Below are 23,300 nucleotides of genomic sequence, written 5' to 3'. Positions count from 1 at the left end.
GACAGACATTATAAAGTGCACAAACAATGGTTCAGGTAAAACAACCCGTGTTATTAAAAATACTTGTTTAGTGATATAACTTTTTTATTAGGACTTGCGTGTAATAAAATAAGTACAAACAGAGTTGCATAGTAAAGATTTTGCAAAAAGGAAAACACCATTTATTTTAAGCGCTAATGAATAAAAAATTATACATTAAATATATATTTTATTTTTCATGAGAAGAATATATGTGTGCGTTTCATGAGAAAAAATATGTGCACGTACTCCCTCCGGTCCTTTTCACTACTCATATAAGATTTGTCTAGAGTCAAACTTCCATATTTATATGACAAATTTCAACATCTATAATACTAAAGTTATGCAATATGAAAATTAAATTCATGACACATCTATTGATATTATTTTTGTATTGTGAATATTGATTTTTTTTATAAAGTTGGTCAAACTTTAGAAGTTTGACTTCAAACAAATCATATATGCGAAGTAAAATATATCGAGGGAGCACGTGTCTTGCGAGCAAAAAGTTTGTGCTTTTACTGCAGCTGATGCAGAAAATTTGCGCTAAGGCTAGGGGTAATTGCAAAAAGTGCGGCGCTGACCGGATGGAGTGGGCTGTGTTGACTTGGCTCCACTTGTCGTTGTCTGATTGGCTAGGACCAAATTTGCACATTGGGTGCAAGTTGTAGGATGCAATAGTTTGCTTTCTCAAATTTTGAACTAGATCATCACATCCAGGACAAGTTCCAGGACTCCTGGTGCTATTACCTCTTTAGATGTTTATGTAGTTTTTTCTTTACCATTTAAGTTGAGTGTGCGACCGTGATGCTAGATTTGGTGTTTGTATGTTCGTGTCATTCATTAACTCAATCAAATCAAATCAAATCAAATTTGATTAAAATCTCAACTAAATAAACATTCATTGCTCCACCTGCTCATACCCAAATCAAATCAAAATTTTACCAAAACCTCAAGAAAATCAACACATTCGTTGCCTTCCCTACCCATACTCAAATCAAGTCGAATTCTACCAAAAACTAGAATATGGTGGGCGTAAGGTATCTGTCGGACACGATTGGTGTTGCAACGTATGGTCAATTAGTCAGTACTGTATTTTAGATGAAAGGCACGTGCCATGCACGTATGTAATGCAGAAAGTGTGGTTTGACAAACATTAGACCGCTTTGTACTTACTCACTTACTCCCTTTTTATAGAGAAAATGAATTTTGTTAGCCTGGTTAGAGGGGCTTGTACTTTTCGACTGTTAAAGGCAATCTTGAACTACTCACTTCTCATGGTGTGATAATCGTGTACGCAATGACATTTTCACTTGTGTTAATATTCAGAGCTTATCAAATTTGAACAAAAATCATGACAAATTATTTTGGAACGGAGGGAGTACGTACAAAGATAAGAAAAAAAAACGTATGCCAAGCAGAAGTTAATTCTATTTATAGCCAATCGTCAATTTTCTCTATAAGTAGCATTTCATTATTGCAATTAAACAGGGCGTCGTATCTAATGCATCAGGGATGCTTCGTGAATCCCTGTATCCGCCAACTCCTCGACCGGCCGATTGCCATCCCACGCACGCAATCAAAATCTCCAGGGATTTGCAAAGAAACGCCCGCAGCAACTCTTAGTTAAGCCTGCTATTTTGCTAATAACCCCTCAGCCGAAATACCTCTCCTAATCCCCGCTCGTCTCCCTCCCAATCCCTAATCACGGCCGCAACATGCATCCCGACGACAGCCACGGCCGGGACGGCATGCATCCGGACGGACAATCGCCAGGACGGCATTCATCTGCCCTGACGATCTCCACGACGACCATGATGGGATGCATCTCTGATTCTGAACGCCCCATCAGCATGATGGAAAAATCTCCGGAAGTGATCGTGGCGGCTCCTGCTGTTATGGATGTCCGATATGCATCAGCAGTGATCCATAGTTCAAGTGCTGATCCTGTGTATGCCTCTGCGTCTAGCCAGTTGGAGGCCCATCTCGGTGTAGAAACTGCTATGGCTGTAGAAAATATTAGTACTGCAGAATGCAAATCAGATGTCAGTACTGTGCATGGAGCTTCAGGTAACATTGGTAAAGCCTAGCCATTTTATGTATGACCCAGACTATTTGTGTATGTTGTACGTACTACTTGTTATCTGGAGACTAATCATGTTGATGCATGTGCAGCTACAGAATTAGGTAAAAGCTTGGAAACTCAAGTGAAGGAGGGAGAATTTTCTACGCCGAAAAAGAAAGAAAGCATTCCTCTATTTGTGAGTTTATTAAATTTTTGTTTGCCATGTCCCTATTCAGTTTTGAGAGTTATGCATGATGATGATGATTATTGTCATTCATTATTTACTTTTTAGTGCTCCTCTTTCACGCCGAGATGTGACGAGAAGTTGAAGCCTAAAGTAGGGATGGAATTTGAAGGCCTTGATGCCATGGAGGAGTTCTACAAGTCATATGCACATCATGTGGGTTTTGGAGTTCGTGTCGGACAACAGAAAAAGTTGGACAATAATGTGGTTCAGAGAAAACATTTCATGTGCAATAGGGAAGGATTCAGGTCTGAGAAGAGCAAGGAGATTAAAGATCCAGCAAAGAAATTCCGTAAGAATACAACCACACGATGTGGTTGTGATGCACATATCTTCGTCAAGTTATGTGGCGATAACACCTACAAGATACACTCATGGATTGAGCGCCACACTCATGGCCTTGTATCGCCTGATAAATGCCATTTGATCATATCAAATCGCAGAGTTAGCGAGAGGGCAAAAAAATACATTGTACACATGCCACAAAGCAAGCATAGGCACATGTCAGGCATATAGGCTCCTTCAAGTCAGCGAAGGTGGGATTCCTAATGTTGGATGCTCAAAGAGGGACCTACGAAAATACTACCGTGACCTCAGGCTAAAAATCAGGGACGCAGATGCTCAAATGTTTGTCGCTCAGCTAGCTAGAAAGCAAGAAGTCAATCCAGCTTTTTTCTAAGATTTTGTTGTCAGCCGTGAGGGGAAGTTGATGTATGTGTTTTGGACAGATGCCATGAGTAGGAAAAACTACAATCACTTCGGTGGTGATGGTGTGGTATCCTTTGATTCTACTTACACTACTAATCAATACAACATGATCTTTGCACCATTTACGGGGGTCAATCATCACTTACAAAGTGTGTGTTTTGGCGCGGCATTCTTGATAAATGAGCAGACTCAGTCATATGTTTGGTTATTTGAGACCTTCCTTACAGCAATGGGAGGGGGTAGCACCTAGACTCATTATAACCGATGAAGCTGTTAGCATGAAGAATGCGATTGACAAAGTTTTTCCGACCACTGTGCATAGGTTATGTATGTGGCACATAATGGAGAAACTTCCGGAGAAGATTGGACCATTAATTAGAGAAGACTCTGATTTTTGGGATAGGATGAATTCGTGTGTATGGGGTTCCGAAACTCCAGCTGAGTTTGAGTTGCAGTGGAATTCAGTCATTAAGGACTTTGGCTTGGAGGAGAATGAGTGGTTGACTAAAAGGTTTAGCATTCGTGAGTCATGGATACCAGCTTACTTTATGGATATACCATTGGCAGGCATTCTCCGAACAAAATCAAGGTCTGAAAGTGCAAATTCCTTTTTTAACCGTTTTATTCATCATAAGCTTGCTCTTGTTGAGTTTTGGCTTAGATTTGACACGGCATTAGAATGCCAGCGAGAAGAGGAGTTGATTGCCGACAACTCAAGCATTCATACGACCCCACAACTACTGACACCATGGGAAATAGAAAAACAAGGCAGAGAAGTGTTTACATATGAGGTGTTTGAGATATTTCAGAAAGAGATTATTGCAGCAAGAGATCATTGTTGCATCCAAGGCATTGCACAAGATGAAGCAATAAAAATTGTGAGCTTGAGAGGTCGATCCCATAGGATTAGGGAAGTTCGGTGCGACACCACAACCATGATAGCTAATTGTTCATGCAAGTTATTTGAGAAAATTGGAGTCCCGTGCCGACATATCATCCAGGTGTTGAGGGTTGAAAAATCAAAATGAACTTCCATCCTACTACATTATGAAAAGATGGGAGAAACGGTGCAAAAGGTATAAAAATGTATACAATTGATATTCTAATTGGAAATCAAATGACTGACATCATTTTTTTAATTGACAGGGAAAATGTGTATGATGAGCATGGGCATTTACTAGAAGAGAAGGCAACTGACTCCTTGAATTCGGCTACTAGGAAGAAGATTGCGATTGTGCGCAACAAGTTGGAGGATCTAATTCAGAAGGCGAAACAGTCGGATGAAGGCATGGACTTTTTAACATCAAGTGTATTGAATATTGAAGCTCCTCTAGACAAAATGGTTCCTACATCAGGTGTGAAGCACACTAGACAACAGGAATATGAGGCTTTCATTGGTTGTGATATTCCTACTGAAATTGACATACACCCACCGACTGATGTTCGTACGGTGGGAAGATGCAAACGAATAAAGAGTGGAAAGGAAACAAATGAGGACAAACAAAAAAAGAAGAAGAAGAAAGCCAAGGTAAAGGTCGCACGTATGTGCAAGACGTGCAAACAAATAGTATTTCATGATAGTCGCAATTGCCCTAGCAAAAAAGTTCAAGGCAAAGGAACCGAGATTGTGCAACAGATGAAGCCAAATGGCATTCTATGATGGCCTTAGTCTATTACAAAACATGAATTTATATGACTTATTACTGTTTATTTCTCCATGCACTGGATTATTGTAATCGATGGAATTATGTGTTTTGTCAAACTGTCTTCCTTTTATTTACTCTGGCTTGATGTGTATTGAATGGAGTGTAGCAATCTGCAAGAGCACCAGCTTACATCATGTTCACATTTACCTGAAGCATGCTCTATTCTTTTATGCAAACAATCAGCAGCTATCACCCAGGAGAATATAAATGTACAAGAAACTTTGCGAGACTGTGAGCGTACATCCCTTTATTCAGTTGTATAACAGTATAGGCATCGAGTTCATTGAGTCGTCAATTATTACCAGATGTCTTTACCAGCAACAGTATGTTTCAAGTTTGAAAGCTTAACAGTAGCATATGAATCAGGCAGGGAACAACTCAGTTGGCAAACCCACGTCCACCTCCACAATAGCATTCAACAAAAGAAATTAAACAATGGTAGGTGTTCAGAATTTTGACAGTGCTTGGGAAGGTTGCAGCAGAAGCAACATCTTCTTGTTTGTGCATACGTAAAGGACAAATAAGAATGCAGAATCACAAGGAATGATAAGCACCTAGTTATACTATGCCGTCGTTTAACTGTGTTGCATCACATATCACAGAACACCACAAAATCATCAGGGCAATACGAAATTTGTTTATTTCTGAATTGTGCATTCACACCAAGGTACATTCTCTTGTCTTTGAACTCACAAGCAGTCTGCAATGGATAAACTCACAAGCTACAATCCGCATGTACTGGAAACATTAAACAGGAACAATAAAATTTAGAACGTGGTCCTTGTTTGCTATCCAACGAGCTGTGCTCGCTTCCCACACGAGTCGTGCAGCAGGCGGAGGTCGTCAGGTGGAGCAGCAACCGACTGGATGCAGGTGCAGTGCGGTAGATGGCGTGCAGGTTGCGGCCGGCGGCGGACCAGCAAGAAGGTGGACGAGCGCGGTGGTACGCCAAACGTGGTGGATCCCGCCACGGCCGCCGAACGGATCACCGAGGGCGTTCAGCAATTTGAGGCGAACAAACGTGGAGGCAAGCCAAGGGCGGCCATCATTGTTGGGATCACCAGGCCATGGAGCCGTTTGAGGCGGACAAACGCAGAGGTGGGCATGCGCTGCTGCCGTCCAAGGATTCATGGGTCCGATGTATGTGCCGCCATGGAGGGATTGAGCCGTGATTAGGGATTGGGAGGGAGACGAGCGGGGATTAGCAGAGGTATTCCGGCTGAGGGGTTATTAGCAAAATGGCAGGCTTAACTAAGAGTTGCTGCGGACGTTTCTTTGCAAATCCCTGGAGATTTTGATCGCGTGCGTGGGATGGCAATCGGCCGGTCGAGGAGTCGGCGGATACAGGGATTCACGAAGCATCCCGGATGCATTAGATACGACGCCATTAAACAGTCATTTGCCATGAGGATGTGACACCATATGAAATCAGCATAGTCAAATAAAATAGCAACTATCCTGCAAAAAAAAAAACTAAAAAAAAAGAAGCGATCACTGTCTAGGACCCCAGGTCTTTTGTATGTAAATTCGTGATCACCAAGATTCAATAACTTATGTAGTCTAACACTCTATGTTTGAACCATGACAGATGCTGGTTTGACAAAAACACAAACAGATAGAGTGCGTGAATAAGAAACTGTATCAACATAGCCTGTATATATTCTATGGGCTGGCTTTAGGCCAACCCTACCGCTGAAGTAGAAAGCCGTTGTGGACCCATCCAGGAGTTCTGCTTGCCACGCTGGCAGTAGACGTATCTCGGTTCAAGACGTATCTGAAGCGTTATTTTCGTGAAGGTCTGGCGATAGAAAAGGCGATCTAGGTCTTGCGGCCGCCGCCGGCCGCCACTTCGGCGGCAGCGTCGCCGCTGCCCAGTCCGACCCCTCCGCTGTGCGGCAGGTGGATCGTCATCATCTCCAGCCGGTCTGTTCATCAGTTCGGCTGTTTTTTTTCTCCGACTCCTGCGTGAACGTTGCTTCATGACCAAGGTGTCGTCTTGTTTCCTAGTCGGCTTGTTCCATCAAGCTGTCTAGTATTGTTCTGATCCTGGGATTGCCATAGCCTTGTGCTGGTGTGTGGCCTCACGGGAGTGGTTGGCTTTGGTTATCAGATTTGGTATGTGCAAATACTGCTGGGAGCAATGAACTATCTTGTTTGGAACTGTCGGGGCGTGGGAAACCGCCGGACAGTTCGTGACTTACTAGCCCTGGTTAGGGCTAATTCACCCCGATTCGTCTTTCTCTGTGAGACGAGACAGGCTGCGGTAAAAGTAGAGAAACTGCGATGGAGACTTGGGCTCCGTGGCTTCCGAGGTGTTGATTCAGTTGGGAAAGGAGGTGGACTTGGTCTGTTTTGGGATGAGACGCTGCAGGTGACAGTTCTGGAGGCTTGTGCTAGATTCATAGATGTACAGGTATTTGATCCGGGGATAGATAAACAATGGCGGGTTACATTTGTTTATGGAGAACCTAGGGTCGAGAACAGAAGAAACATGTGGAATCACCTTACTAGGTTGCGAGGGGTCTCAAATGATCCGTGGCTCGTATGCGGAGACTTCAATGAATGTATGTGGCAACATGAACATCTATCAAGCACACAGCGTAGTCCGGCTCAGATGGAGGCTTTTCGGGATTGCTTGGAAGTCTGCGAGTTGATGGATATGGGATTTGTGGGAGTCCCTTTTACATACAATAACAATCAGTTTGGTAATAGGAACGTCCAAGTACGATTAGACCGAGGGTGCTCGGATGAGGCATGGAGAGATTTGTTCCCAGCCGCTCGGGTGCGACATCTTGTGTCGCCAGTTTCAGACCATGCACCGTTGTTGATCCAGATGGAATCGCAGGAACCGTACTCACGATGGAGAAGTGGTGCAAGATACGAAATTATGTGGGAGAGGCATTCTGCTCTCCCCGGTGTAATAGCTAATGCTTGGTCTAAAAAGAAAGCTAGCAACTTAGGAGATGTTGCTGCAAATCTCAAAACAGTTATGACAGAACTGAAGGAATGGAGTCGAGAACATTTTGGTCATGTCTCTAAACAGATTGAACGCTTGCGTACAGAACTAGAGGATTTGCAATTAAATAATGAAGAGAGAGTGGTGATTAAAGAAAAGATGTTTGTTTTGGATGAACTTTTGTACCGTGAGAAGATGTTGTGGCTTCAACGGTCACGTATCACTTGGTTAAAGGAGGGGGACAAGAACACACAGTATTTCCATAGAAAGGCAGTGTGGCGTGCTAGGAAGAATCTTATCAGGCAACTGCGCAAAAGTGATGGTACATGGAGTTCTGTTCCTAATGACATGGAGCTGATGGCTAGCTCTTATTTTCAGGAGTTGTACACTAAGGATCCTACCTTGACATATGAGGCTCTTTTAGGGTGTATCGATACAAAGGTTACACCCCATATGAATGAGTTACTTGATGCGCCATTCACGGAGAAGGAAGTGGCGGATGCGCTATTCCAAATTGGCCCCATTAAGGCGCCGGGACCAGATGGTTTCCCAGCGAGGTTTTTTCAGCGGAACTGGAACATATTGAAGGAGGAGATTACAGCAGCCGTATTGGAATTTTTTGCAACCGGAAAGATGCCAGCAGGAGTCAATGACACGGCTATAGTTCTTATCCCTAAGGTAAATTCACCAGCTGACCTGAAGGATTTTAGACCTATTAGTCTATGTAATGTCATATATAAGATTGTTTCCAAATGTTTGGTAAACCGACCGCGGCCTCTCCTCTCGGATCTTATTTCGGAGAACCAAAGTGCATTCATACCAGGGAGACTTATCACTGATAATACAATTATTGCCTTTGAGTGTATACATCATATCCAATATGCTCTTCAAAGTCAGAGTTATTGTGCGTACAAGTTGGATCTTTCGAAGGCTTACGATCGCGTCGATTGGGATTTCTTGGAGAAGGCACTTCTGAAGTGGGGCTTCTCAGGTACATGGGTGAGCCGGATCATGGAATGTGTTAAATCAGTGAAGTATTCAGTCAAGTTCAATGGGAAGTTGTTGGCCCAGTTTACACCGACAAGGGGACTTCGACAAGGTGATCCTTTATCACCTTTCTTATTTCTTTTTGTGGCTGATGCTTTGTCCGCCTTGTTACATAAAGCAATACGAGATGATGGCCTAGAAGCATTAAAAATTTGTAGAAGAGCTCCGGAAATTTCTCATCTTCTGTTTGCGGATGATACATTGCTCTTCTTTCATGCGAGTTCTGAACAAGCAACAATTGTCAAGGGGGTGTTGAACACATATGCGGAGGCTACGGGACAACTCATTAACCCGGCGAAGTGTTCCATCTTGTTTGCAGACAATTGCCCAGTGACGACCTCAAATGAAGTTAAAAATATACTGGGAGTTGCTCAGGAAGTATTTGAACCAAAATACCTGGGTCTTCCGGTCCCAGAGGGGAGAATGAACAAAGGTAAATTAGAACCACTTCAAGCCAAGTTGAGCAAGAGGCTAGTGGATTGGAGCGAGAGGTATATGTCCATGGCAAGTAAAGAAGTTCTTATTAAGGCGGTTGCACAAGCAATACCTACATATGTTATGAGTGTTTTTAAATTGCCCATGTCAGTTTGTGATGACTTGACCCGCATGATAAGGCAATACTGGTGGGGTGTGGAGAATGGGAAGAGGAAAATGGCATGGCTTGCTTGGGATAAAATGATACTACCCAAAGCTATGGGTGGAATGGGATTCAGGGACATGAGAGCTTTTAACCAAGCTCTCCTAACCAAGCAGGCATGGAGATTAATTGAACACCCCGAAAGTTTAGTCACGAGACTGTTGTGTGCCAAATATTACCCTTCTGGCAGCTTGGTGGACACTGTGTTTACTGGCAATGCTTCTGCTGTCTGGACAGGTATAGAACATGGGCTAGAGCTGGTGAAAAAAGGCATGATATGGAGAGTGGGTAACGGCAATAGTATCAGAACTTGGCGAGATCCATGGATCCCAAGAGGGCATGTGCTAAAACCAATTACCCCAAAAAGAAGATGTCGACTGAACAGAGTTTCTGAGTTTCTTGATCATAGAGGTAATTGGAATATTGATCTTCTAAATGAACATTTTTGGCCGGTAGACGTGCAAGTGATCCAGAGCATTCGAACATCACCGAGCCAGGATGATGATTTTCTTGCATGGTTTCCGGGCAAGTTTGGGCAATTCTCAGTCAAATCGGCCTACCATTGGGCGATGCAGGAGCACATACGACGTCACAACCCAGGTGCTAGCAGCTCAAGACCTGAGGGGGATCGCGCATGTTGGAACTGGGTGTGGAAGGCCCAAGTACCACATAAAATGAGAACATTTGCATGGAAGGTCTCGGTTGGCGTGTTAGCTACTGCAGCATGCAAAGTAAAGTGTCACATTAGCGAATCTGAAGTTTGTCGGCTGTGCGGAGATTCAAAGGATGACTCATTTCATGCATTAATAACATGTCCAAGCTCTGTCGCCATATGGAATACAATGAGGCAGGTTTGGCCACTCCCGACTAATGATGAGTTAATCTACATGGGGCCGGAATGGTTAATGTCACTGCTTGCGGATAGGACAGAGAAGATATGTGCAATGATTATCATGTTGCTTTGGCCTATATGGTCTGTACGGAATGACCAGTTGCACCATAAAGCCACTCCACCGCTTGACATCACAAAAGACTTTTTATGCAGCTATTTATCTTCTTTCAATCAGGCCCAGAAGCACAGCATTGAGGATATCATTAAAGGAAAAATGACCGTCGATGAACAGGTGGCCATCCCGGCTCCTATTAGTGCTAAACGTGCACCCTGGCCAAAACCTCCCCTGGGATGGGTAGCACTATCTACGGATGGATCATTTGTGAAGGAGACAGGACTAGCTGGGTCCAGCATGGTGCTTAGGGATTCCAAGGGGGAGGTTATCTTCTCGGCTTATCGGTACCTGTTCAACTGCAAAGATGCCCTTGAAGCAGAGATTAGCGCTATTCTTGAAGGATTGTCAATGAGTATACAGCGGTTAGAATTGTCAATTGTGATCCAATCGATAACGCGGCCCTTGTTGTTGCATTGACTGATGACTCGTTGGACCGTTCTACATATGGTCATCTCATGTTGGAGATCAAGAAAACTCTGGACTCGTGTGGGTTTATTCCGTTGAAAATTGAGCGTCATCAAAATAGAGTTGCTCATAGTTTAGCTAGTATTGGAAGATCTGGTGGTAGCACCGCTTGTTGGTTGCGCCGTGTGCCAGACATAGTTACTCATGATGTACTAGCAGACTGTAATTCTGTTTCTGAGGAATAAAACCCACATTATCCCGCAAAAAAAGAAGAAGTAGAAAGCCGTTTCGCAGAAATTCAGAGATTTTCTATCTCCTCAAAATAAATCACTGCCCTTTTATAAATTGATGTGTTGTTGTGGTTAGAGTGTGGAACGTGGTTGCTGATTAGCAAAAATCAGCATCTGTAGAGCATGAGGATGCCTCAATCAAGTGACAGACTGGCCCAAGAAGACCTCCTCGGCTCCTCTCTGCGCACAAGCTACTGCGAGTTCGGCCGTCACCCCGCAGCTGTTGTGTACGCCGGAAAGCGGGAACATATGTGATCAGCATGTGGAGCCATGGGTGAGAGGACAAATGCTTGGGGATGAGGATCACGGAGTTGTTACATCCGTGGTCAACTGGGAATAGGCAAACAATGGCAGGGTGAGCGCCGGATGCATGCTCAGCCGTTTATCCAAGAAGCATCTAGATTCTCATAACTGTCTGGCTTACCTGAGTACGGTTCCTCTGACAAGCATCCAGAATCAAATAACAATGTGAGCCGTCAGATATAATCAAATCAACGGCTGCCTTCCTCTGGTTTCAATGCTGCTTGGTCTATTGGATTCTGAAAATCAATGGTTGCTCTCGCTTGCTTTGGCGGGAACACTGTAGAAGGTGGTAAATCCCTCTTTCAAAACTCGACTACTATAGTAGTAGAGATAGAGAAAATTCAGTAATTTATTACAGCCACCAATCTTGCAACAACCACACAAAGGACTAAGAGGGTGCTTGAATCCAAGGGACTAAAAATAGTCTCTTTAAGAGGCTAAAGTTTCAAGCACCTCTGACTAAAGAGGGACTAAAACTAGTCTTGAGACTAAAATATTTTAGTCAGAGGTACTCTTACTAAAATATGGATTAGTCCTCTCTCTCCTCATTTAACTCCTATCTTTTAACACAGGCAAGTTCTGAATTGGAGGGTTTGGAGGATAATAAATACTCTCATTAACTTGATTTTAGTCTCTTTAGTATTGGATCCAAGCATGGGTGAGGCTAACAAGTTTTAGTCACACTACTTTTAGTCATGAGACTAAAACGTATCCAAGCACCCTCTTAAGCTTCGATACACAAATAGTACATAGGTTCTTAAATTAATTATTAAATGGCACCTTCGGGGACGTCCAATACTACTTCTCTCCTTTGACGACGTGATAAACAGGGTCAAAAACGACAAGAGGAAAAAAAGGAAAAAAAAGATGCATTGTCTTACGTACCATGGCTAACATGCTCGATGTGCTCGAGGGCTTCCACCACGGTCACTATCGCCGGCACCAGGTTGATCTGTCACGATGGCGGCAGGGGCGGAGCCAGTAAATTTTGCTAATGGGTTCGCTAAGCATTTGAGTATGAAGTAAATATTGTGTGCAATGGCGGAGTTTGCTAGAAATTTCCAATATAAGCTCGCCAAAAAAAATCTAACCCAAGGTTGGGGGCGAATGCCCCCCCCCCTCGCATTATTCGGTGGGGGGTTATTATAGACTTTTTATTGGGCGGGGAAAATCCATTAGGTTCACCGTTTCTATGATGTCGTTGGGTGGCGGTGTCTGGTGCACTAACCTAGAAGACGAGGACAATGCGCAACTGAACTTGACGATGACGACGAGCCGCGCGATGCGTGGTCAGTATCCAACTGAGAGTGAGTTGGTGGGAGTTAATTGCATATAGGGACAATTTCATTTCTCCCTCTAACTTGAACCACCACCTGTCATTTGCCCCTAAAATTTGGGTATGCTAAAAAATGCCCCTCTCCTGTCTGAAGAGTTGGGGTAGCACCAATTGAAGAGAAGCTTGTCCAACATCGTCTGAGATGGTTTGGGCATATTCAGCGCAGGCCTCCAGAAGCTCCGGTGCATAGTGGACGGCTAAAGCGTGCGGAGAATGTCAAGAGAGGGCGGGGTAGACCGAATTTGACATGGGAGGAGTCCGTTAAGAGAGACCTGAAGGATTGGAGTATCACCAAAGAGCTAGCTATGGACAGGGGTGCGTGGAAGCTTGCTATCCATGTGCCAGAGCCATGAGTTGGTTGCGAGATCTTATGGGTTTCACCTCTAGCCTACCCCAACTTGTTTGGGACTAAAGGCTTTGTTGGTTGTTGTAAAAAATGCCCCTCTCCTGTCTATGGCCCTTACAGAAATCCCCTTTAGGCCCGTTTTCGTCAGGTCAATGGTCTTTGATCAGTAACTGGGTGTCTTTTCGACATTGTTGCCCTTGGTTCTTACATGTGGGCCTGCATCAAAACGGTATCCACTTGCTCACTCTGTTTCTTCTCCCTCGTGGTGGTGCCCGTACGTGAGTGAGGCGATTCATCGGCGGCGAACTGCATCATTCTGGGAGCTCGGTGAGTGAGGCCGCACATTAGGTGCGTGGATGTGCACTTCACGCATGTCATCCGCGAGCTCTTCGGTAGCCAATGAGGTAAGTTATCATCTCTGATTTGTAGATTTCGCATTAGGCTTTGAACTCAAATTGGGGAATTTTTGATGTAGGACGATGGGGTTGGGATTGTGCAGTTCTCGCCTGAGTTCTACATGCCGAATCTGAGCTTTTATGGCCTTGAAAAGCTTTCCAAACACCAATGCCTGGGGCACGGTCTCATTCACGCTCGCCGTGTCCCCTGGGGAGGAGCAAGCACATGAGACGTTTCCTTGATTGCCCACATGATGTACTCCCTTATTTCCGGTTTATAGGGCTCGGCTCAAAAAACTCACCAACCAAGATAGGTGATGAGTGATGTAATAACTTGGATAGTTTGCAAAAGTACTCAATTAGTATGTTGGTTTTCCTGAAACAATTGTGTTTACTAATGCATTAGTTGCAATGCATGCATGCTTGACCAATAAATAACCAAAAACTTTTACATGCATTATTGATGAGTTTTCTTTTAATTTGCAGTGATTTAATGCACCTCAATATCTGAGCGTGTGATGTGAAGCAACAGAAATGAGAATTGTAAAATGGAAAAACAAATTTTTGAGATAAGCCTGTAAACCAGAAAGGAGGTAGTAGTTTGCATAGATTTTATCTGTTTGCTCAACATTTTATCTCACAGGACCATAGTTCAATATGGAAAAGTAGTACTCCATTCCATAAATGGGAGGAAAGCATTGGATTGTTGAAGGCGCGTGGGGAATATCATGAGCCACAAATCAATCAATCAACCAGCGAGAGCCCTTCGAAATTCTTGCCACCATCACCGGATACCAATCACCACCAAGACGACCCATTGGCTTCGACATTAACCATCGAGCTGCTGTAGTGGCTACTTAAACACTGCGACAACCCGAAGAGGCCGTCGACCTCCTCACCTTCGCCTCGCACCGAGAAATGGCCGAAGCGGACCTCACCGGCCTCGTCGACGACTTCTACTTCTCAGCCCTCACCCACGCCCAGAACGACGCCGACGCCGCCGAGGACGATGAGCTGTTCCCGATATCCGACGAGAAGTATGCCGCCGAGCTCCAGCTCCAGGAGGTGATCATGTCCTCCGCAATCGCTGCTGCCGCCACGTCGGCGCGCTCGTCGTTCCCGGCACGTCGCAGCACTGCCACCGCCAGCAGCAGCGCAGTTATCATATACGGTGAGTGCTCCTCCTCCGCCGTCGCCTCTTCATCTTCGTGCTCTGCGCAGCCCAGCGCCTCGGCGACGGCGACGCTCGTGTTCTGCAAGATCTGCATGGACGCCGTGCCGGAGTCGGACGCGCACCGCGCGAGCCGCGGCTGCGCGCACGCCTTCTGCAGCGCCTGCCTCGCGGGCTACATCGGCGCCAAGATCCAGGACAGAATCGCCGACGTCAAGTGCCCGGAGGAGCGCTGCACCGGCGTGCTCGACCCGGCTCTCTGCCAGGGCATGCTCCCGCGGGAGGTGTTCGAGCGCTGGGGCGCCGCGCTGTGCGAGTCCATGATGCTCGGCGCCAAGAGGACCTACTGCCCCTTCAAGGACTGCTCGGCGATGATGGTGGCGGACGACGACGACGGTGAGGAAGTCACGCAGTCCGAGTGCCAGGTGTGCAGGCGGCTGTTCTGCGCCCGGTGCGCCGTGCCGTGGCACGCCAGTGCCGACTGCGCTGCCTACCGGAAGCTCGGCAGGGGCGACAGGGGCAAGGAGGACATGCTGCTGCTGGAGATGGCCAAGGGGAAGAAGTGGAAGCGGTGCCCCAAGTGCGAGTTCTTCGTGGAGAAAACCGACGGCTGCCTGCACATCACCTGCAGGTACACTGCTGCTAGCATTACTCTTCATGTCTGTTGCATGCTTGTGTTTCCTCTGTTGCTAAGGCTTCTTATGGTTGTTTCATGTGCAGGTGCACCTTCCAGTTCTGCTATGGGTGTGGTGGCCAGTGGGGCGTGACGCATGCTAGCTGCAGCACATCGTGAGAGTGAGATGTAAGAGGATGATGGATGGGCGGCCCGTGCACCTGCAGAGTTTGCATCTTGGGAGGTTGAATTTGTTTGGAATGCGGACACATTTCTGATTTCTAGGGACTTGAAATTGTTTTCGTGTGAAATCTAGTTACGCAAAATTATCGTTTTGAACAATAATCTTTAGTGTTCTTGGATTGCTGATGAGATGTAGGAAGCTGGATTTGACACCAACTCTCTCTTTTACCCGATTTCGGACTAAAAATCATGTTTCTGCTTGGGCATTTGTATCGAGGCACTCAACCAACAGACCTACTTCCACACTATTTATGTTTCACACCGTCAATATATTTTCTCTTTTTCCTAGTTTTTCTTCCAATCCAGGATAACCCCAAAAGGTTGTGGGATTTTTCTACCCATGGAAGCTTTCCCTTCATCGTCCCCATGGGTTGACTCCACAAAGGTTAATATGTTTTTCTACATTGAACACCGTGCATTCCTTTAACTAGTGGACTTGGCTAAATCGCGTGCCACAACATTATTTACATTAGGGGGGAATCAGAGAGCCAAACACCCTGGCTACCAGGAACCACCCTAACACCATGACTAGCCAGGACATGAGCGGTTGTAATACATTCTAAATGACAGAAATCAAACTTGTACTCTATGAGGCTCATCTGCAATAGATACTTTGATTCGTGAAAAAAGGATGCCTAACTATGCGTGATCCCCACCATTTGATTCCATAACCAGTTGGATAGGTAGCCAGTCAAGAAGATAACTCGGCTCATACCAAACTCCTCATCACATACTGCTTAAATTAACTGCCCACCCCTTTCATGTGTGATTTCTATGTTATACATAGTTGTGTCTATGGGCATGTCGGTTGAAGTATATTCTTCTTGTGTTTCAATACCCCCTTCCCAAATCGTACAAGTTTCTTCCAAAGCATACGACTTTCCATATGTATATGAGGATCTCTAGACATATAGATCTTACAAAAATTATGTGATGGACTATCACATAATAGATATAGGAAATGAATCCAGATATGGCGAATGCTCATGTTAGATATTGTACATTCCTAGGCCTCCGTTGGAGTCCAAGAATATAAGTTGAGCTTCAAAAACATATAGAGCTCAAATATGGTGGGATAATTGGATCGACATGATTCACCATTCAAATGGATAGAGGGTTTACATAATTGCGGTATAAAGCATCTCCATATACAAATTTATTAGGTTCCTAGATATTTATAAGGATTAAATATCTCAAATGGGCAGGGAAAGAAGTTGTTTCTAAATGGAAAATATTGCATTCTACATAGCAATATTTTTTGCTTACAAAGTTAATATGCAAGAAAGAATCTCTCAGAAACTTTGTAGAATATTTGAAGTGAAGGAACTGAAGGTTACTTTCTAAAATGGAAGTCATGGTTTAATATTATTGGAATGTTAAAATCAAGGTTGATGAGGTTAAGGGTATCTAGGGGAAATGAGAATATTCATAGGAGCGAAAAGTAAAGATGACACAATCGATCTTATCATCCATCTTCTTAAGTCTCAGGAAGATCTAAAGAAAAAAGGCAGGAGGTGAAAACAAGACAAAAATCCCAAACTTAATTTTTAATCTGTGACACAAACACTAGCGCTTCATCATGTGATATGATCATGCTCGTATTCACTCTGCTCAATTATGCGAATATGAACTTATTGTAGCATAAATTGATAAAGTTGATGCAGTCATTGTTTACAATGGGTTGGATGATTAATTGATCAATTGTACATCTCTTGACATGTTAAAGATTGTTGACTTGTAATGATCAATTAATCATCATCGGTTGTTGTTGACTTGTAGTGATTAATTGATCTTCTTCGGCTCTAAAAAACTATGGTATGGAAGTGTGCGGCCACCTCTCAAAAAACAATGCACTCACTTCTATGGTTGTTCGTGACACCATGGGTATAAAACTTTTTTTTCTTCAAATTTTCTTATAATATATTATTTCTTATTTTTAACTTGTTTCAATGGTACTATGATCATTTATTAGGTGATCTCACATGCTACGTGTTTTCTATGTAGTAAAACACAAAATTATATTAGCTTTTCAAATCATCAGATTTTTATATTTTATAGAATTGATCATGTACTTATTTTTAGGGGAAGTTACCATGTATATTCAAATGGTCTTTGTTCTCCACAACATGTTTTTTAGATAGTTGAGCCGTTGTATACACAACATCATAAAATTGGAAGCATACTTTTAATTTATTGTGTTAAATCGTGTAATTACATATTTTCTTGCATAGTTATTATTTTTCAATTTATAGTGTTAGAACATGTAATTAACCTTTTCATCTACATTACAAATAATTTTTCATATTTATTTTTTCTATACATATGGTCATGAATAAAATATGACATGCCATATTAGATCAGGCTAGTAAATTCAGTTTTTTACATTCTCATATGGGCATAACTAATTTTCTCTTTTAACTCCGTTTATACAAGTGAAACCTTTGTGAGGAGTTAAAGTGAGCGAAATATTTACTTGTTTATCTCTTTTTTAGAAAACCATAGTTTTATTCCATTTTAGGATTTTTATTCTTAATTAAATTTAATTATAAAAATGGATATATCTCATGATATTTTGTAGTAATGCATTAGATATACACTTTTCTATGTTGTGCCTCTTATTTTTTTCTATTTGTATTCATAATTATTTTAATGGTTGAGAAAATTAGAATCATAGTTAACATATTCCTATAATTGTGTGAAATTTGTATTCAATAATAAAATTTATTTACTATTTGATCAATTCTTTTACGTAATAGATTATAGCAGTACTTGCTTGTAAGGGCAGCATCAAAGATGATTAAACATAGGGAAAGACACATATATATAGTTCTCCAACTATAGATATTTCAGTCAGAGTGTGCAAATAGTAGTTGATATTTTATTTGATCTTGGAATTGTTCAAGATTCAGTCAGAGTAAAAACCATTTGCCCAGTTTTTTAAAAGCTCAAACCATTTCAGTCAGGTATTTCTTTGATCTTGGCAACAATTGGATCGAAGGAATCATCGAGCGAGTTTAGCAATTTTTTAGCTACATCTTGATCAGTGATGTCCTCAACTCCTCTCTAATGTAGCCTTTCGACTAGATTGCTTAGACGACCAATGAGCTCCATGACACTCTTCCTTATGAGACTTCTGAAGTGTGTGAACATCGCTCGAAGCATGTCATTGTGTGTGTTAGTTTGTGCAAGAAATTCTTCATGAACATTCTTGATCGCATCCTAGATTTGCTCGATTGTTTCAAGCCTTCTAATCGAACAAAGACATTTTTGGAGATGCAGTTACATATGACATCCTTTGCTTATGCATCCAGTCGAATGTTTACTTCATCTTCAAGAGTTGGAGACCCCGGATGCAAAATGGTATAGCCTTTTTCCACGATTTTCCATAACTCCTCACTGATAGCTTTTAGAAGAATAGTCATTCGTCCCTTCCAATAGAGATAGTCACTTCTATCAAAGATGGGAAAACTTTTAGAGTGCATGGATCTACCTGCAAGTGACATACTAAAAAATATAAGGCAGTTAGACCTTTGATAAACAGAGACAAGAAGATCTTGCTCTTATACCAATTGTTAGAACCGAGAGTATATTGACCAGAGGGGTGAAGTGGAGATTCAATTTTTCTTTTGAAAATTCGAACCAGCTCCAATCAGCAAGGCGGAATTAACAAAGAAAAAGTGCACCGACAGATAATAGGGGCAAGAAGATCACAAAAAAACCGGAGTAGTGATAATTGAAGTTAAACTTTTGATGAAAGAACGAATAAACATACGGATATACTAGGACAAAGCTTTCACTATAACAACAGTGACACTGAAGGAAAGTGAAGGCCTACAAGACACACAGGGTCTGTAGCACTTTCGTGGAAGTATCCCAATTTTGGGGAACGCAGTAATTTCAAAAAAAAAAAATCCTACGCACACGCAAGATCATGGTGATGCATAGCAATGAGAGGGGAGAGTATTGTCTATGTACCCTCGTAGACCGTAAGCGGAAGCGTTATGACAACGCGGTTGATGTAGTTGTACGTCTTCACGATCGACCGATCTAGCACCGAAGGTACGGCACCTCCGCGATCTGCACAAGTTTGTCTCGTTGACGTACCGCGAACTCATGATCCAGTAGAGCTTCGAGGGAGAGCTTCGTCAGCATGACGGCGTGATGACGATGATGATGTTGCTACCGGAACAGGGATTCGCCTAAGCACCGCTACGATATTACCGAGGTGGATTATGGTGGGGGGGGGGCACCGCACACGGCTAAAGATCAATGATCAACTTGTGTGTCTATGGGGTGCCCCCTCACCCATATATAAAGGAGTGGAGGAGGGGGAGGGGGGCGGCCTCTCTAGGCGCTCCCCAAGGGAGTCCTACTCCCACCCAGAGTAGGATTCCCCTCCTTCCCTTTGTTGGTTCTAGGAGAGAAGGAAAGGAGGAGGGAGAAGGAAGGAAAGGGGGGCCGCCCCCCTCCCAATTCGGATTGGGCTTGGGGGGGGGGCTCCTTTGCTTCTTTTCCCTCTCCTCCACTAAGGCCCAATAAGGCCCATATACCTCCTGGGCGGTTCCGGTAACCTCCCGGTGCTCCAATATACTCCCGATTTCACCTGCAACCATTCCGATGTCCAATCATAGGCTTCCAATATATCGATCTTTACGTCTCGACCATTTCAAGACTCCTCATTATGTCCGTGATCAAATCCGGGACTCTGAACTACCTTCAGTACATCAAAACACATAAACTCGTAATACCGATTGATAACCCACAAGTATAGGGGATCGTAACAGTTTTCGAGGGTAGAGTATTCAACCCAAATTTATTGATTCGACACATGGGGAGCCAAAGAATATTATCAAGTATTTGCAGCTGAGTTGTCAATTCAACCACACCTGGATAACTTAATATCTGCAGCAAAGTGTTTAGTAGCAAAGTAATATGATAGTAGTGGTAACGGTGGCAAAAAGTAATATTTTTGGGTTTTATAGTGATTGTAACAATAGCAACGGAAAAGTAAATGAGCGAAGAACAATATGTGGAAAGCTCATAGGCATTGGATCGGTGATGGAGAACTATGTCGGATGCGATCATTCATGCAACAATTATAACATAGGGTGACACGGAACTAGCTCCAATTCATCAATGTAATGTAGGCATGTATTCCAAATATAGTCATACGTGCTTATGGAAAAGAACTTGCATGACATCTTTTGTCCTACCCTCCCGTGGAAGCGGGGTCCTATTGGAAACTAAGGGATATTCAGGCCTCCTTTTAATAGAGTACCGGACCAAAGCATTAACACATAGTGAATACATGAACTCCTCAAACTATGGTCATCACCGGTAAGTACCCCGATTATTGTCACTTCGGGGTTAACGGATCATAACACATAGTAGGTGACTATAGACTTGCAAGATAGGATCAAGAACTCTCATATATTGATGAAAACACAATAGGTTCAGATCTGAAATCATGGCACTCGGGCCCTAGTGACAAGCATTAAGCATATCAAAGTCATAGAAACATCAATCTCAGAACATAGTGGATACTAGGGATCAAACCCTAACAAAACTAACTCGATTACATGATAAATCTCATCCAGCCCATCACCGTCCAGCAAGCCTACGATGGAATTACTCACGCACGGCGGTGAGCATCATGAAATTGGTGATTGAGGAAGGTTGATGATGATGATGGCGACGGATTCCCCTCTCCGGAGCCCCGAACGGACTCCAGATCAGCCCTCCCGAGAGAGTTTAGGGCTTGGTGGCGGCTCCGTATCGTAAAACGCGATGAATCCTTCTCTCTAATTTTTTTCTCCCCGAACACGAATATATGGAGTTGGAGTTGAGGTCGGTGGAGCGTCAGGTGGCCCACGAGGCAGGGGGGCGCGCCCAGGGGGTAGGCGTGCCCCCACCCTCGTGGACAGGGTGTTGGCCCCCTGGCATGGATTCTTCTTCTAGTATTTTTAATATATTCCAAAAATAATCTCCATTGATTTTCAGGTCATTCCGAGAACTTTTATTTCTGCACAAGAATAACACGATGGCAATTCTGCTGAAAACAGCGTCAGTCCGGGTTAGTTCCATTCAAATCATGCAAGTTAGAGTCCAAAACAAGGACAAAAGTGTTTGGAAAAGTAGATACGTTGGAGACGTATCAACTCCCCCAAGCTTAAACCTTTGCTTGTCCTCAAGCAATTCAGTTGATAAACTGAAAGTGATAAAGAAAAACTTTTACAAACTCTGTTTGCTCTTGTTGTTGTAAATATGTAAAGCCTGCATTCAAGTTTTCAGCAAAGATTATGAACTAACCATATTCACAATAACATTTAGGTCTCATGTTTACTCATATCAATGGCATAATCAGCTAGCGAGCAATAATAACAAATCTCGGATGAAAACACTTTCTCAAAACAATCGTAATATGATATAACAAGATGGTATCTCGCTAGCCCTTTCTGAGTCCGCAAAACATAAATGCAGAGCACCTTTGAAGATCAAGGACTAACTAGACATTGTAATTCATGGTAAAAGAGATCCAGTCAAGTCATACTCAATGTAAACTAACAGTAATGAATGCAAATGACAGTGGTGCTCTCCAACTGGTGCTTTTTAAGAAGATGATGATGACTCAACATAAAAGTAAATAGATAGGCCCTTCGCAGAGGGAAGCAGGGATTTGTAGAGGTGCCAAAACTCGGTTTTGAAATAGATATGAATAAATTTTGAGCGGTATACTTTCATTGTCAACATAACAACCGAGAGATCTCGATATCTTCCATGCTACACACATTATAGGCGGTTCCCAAATAGAATGGTAAATTTTATACCCCCCCTCTCCACCAACAAGCATCAATCCATGGCTTGCTCGAAACAACGAGTGCCTCCAACTAACAAGAGTCCTGGGGGAGTTTTGTTTGCAGTTCTTTTGATTTGATTTGCATAAAGCATGGGACTGGGCATACCGGTGACCAGCCATTTTCTCGTGAGTGAGGAGCGGAGTCCACTCCTCTTGAGAATAACCCGCCTAGCATGGAAGATACAGACAGCCCTAGTTGATACATGAGCTATTCGAGCATACAAAACAGAATGTTTATTTGAAGGTTTAGATTTTGGCACATACAAATTTACTTGGAACGGCAGGTAGATACCGTATATAGGTAGGTATGGTGGACTCATATGGAACAACTTGGGGGTTTATGGAGCTGGATGCACAAGCAGTATTCCCGCTTAGTACAAGTGAAGGCTAGAAAAAGACTGGGAAGCGACCAGCTAGAGAGCGACAACAGTCATGAACATGCATTAAAATTAATCAACACCGAATGCAAGCATGATTAGGATTTAATGCACCATGAACATAAATACCATAGAGGCCATGTTGATTTTGTTTCAACTACATGCGTGAACATGTGCCAAGTCAAGCCATTCGAATCATTCAAAAGAGGATACCACCCTATCATACCACATCACAACCATTTTAATAGCATGTTGGCACGCAAGGTAAACCATTATAGGCTCCTAGCTAATTAAGCATGGCATAAGCAACTATAATCTCCAATTGTCATTGCAAACATGTTTCTTTCATAATAGGCTGGATCAGGAAGGATGGACTAATCATATTTACAAAAACAAGAGAGGTCGAGTTCATACCAGCTTTTCTCATCTCAATAAGTTCATCATATAATCATCATTATTGCCTTTCACTTGCACGACTGAATAGTGTGGAAAATAATAATAATAGTGAACGTGCATTGGACTAAGCTAGAATCTGCAAGCAGTCAATTCAAGAGAGAAGCCAAGGTAATATGGGCTC

The 23,300-nt window shown here is 43.2% G+C and overlaps 1 protein-coding gene across 1 annotated transcript; it reads left to right on the top strand.

Moving 5' to 3' along the window:
* The first annotated feature begins 14,381 nt into the window (after positions 1–14,381).
* Positions 14,382–15,427, top strand: LOC125534380 (E3 ubiquitin-protein ligase RSL1-like). Its single transcript, XM_048697631.1, has 2 exons — positions 14,382–15,265; positions 15,355–15,427. The coding sequence occupies exons 1-2, from the start codon at positions 14,382–14,384 to the stop codon at positions 15,425–15,427; spliced, it is 957 nt and encodes a 318-aa protein (XP_048553588.1).
* The last annotated feature ends 7,873 nt before the right edge of the window (positions 15,428–23,300 follow it).

This window comes from Triticum urartu, chromosome 2, assembly GCF_003073215.2.
Source record: "Triticum urartu cultivar G1812 chromosome 2, Tu2.1, whole genome shotgun sequence".
Lineage (NCBI taxonomy): Eukaryota > Viridiplantae > Streptophyta > Magnoliopsida > Poales > Poaceae > Triticum > Triticum urartu.
This window is presented reverse-complemented; position numbering and strand designations above follow the sequence as displayed.

Bases quoted from the DNA above. Each gene is read 5' to 3' on its own strand.
- LOC125534380 (XM_048697631.1), top strand. From the start codon at position 14,382: ATGGCCGAAGCGGACCTCACCGGCCTCGTCGACGACTTCTACTTCTCA. The intron at 15,266-15,354 runs GTACACTGCTGC...TTTCATGTGCAG, and splicing joins TGCCTGCACATCACCTGCAG to GTGCACCTTCCAGTTCTGCT.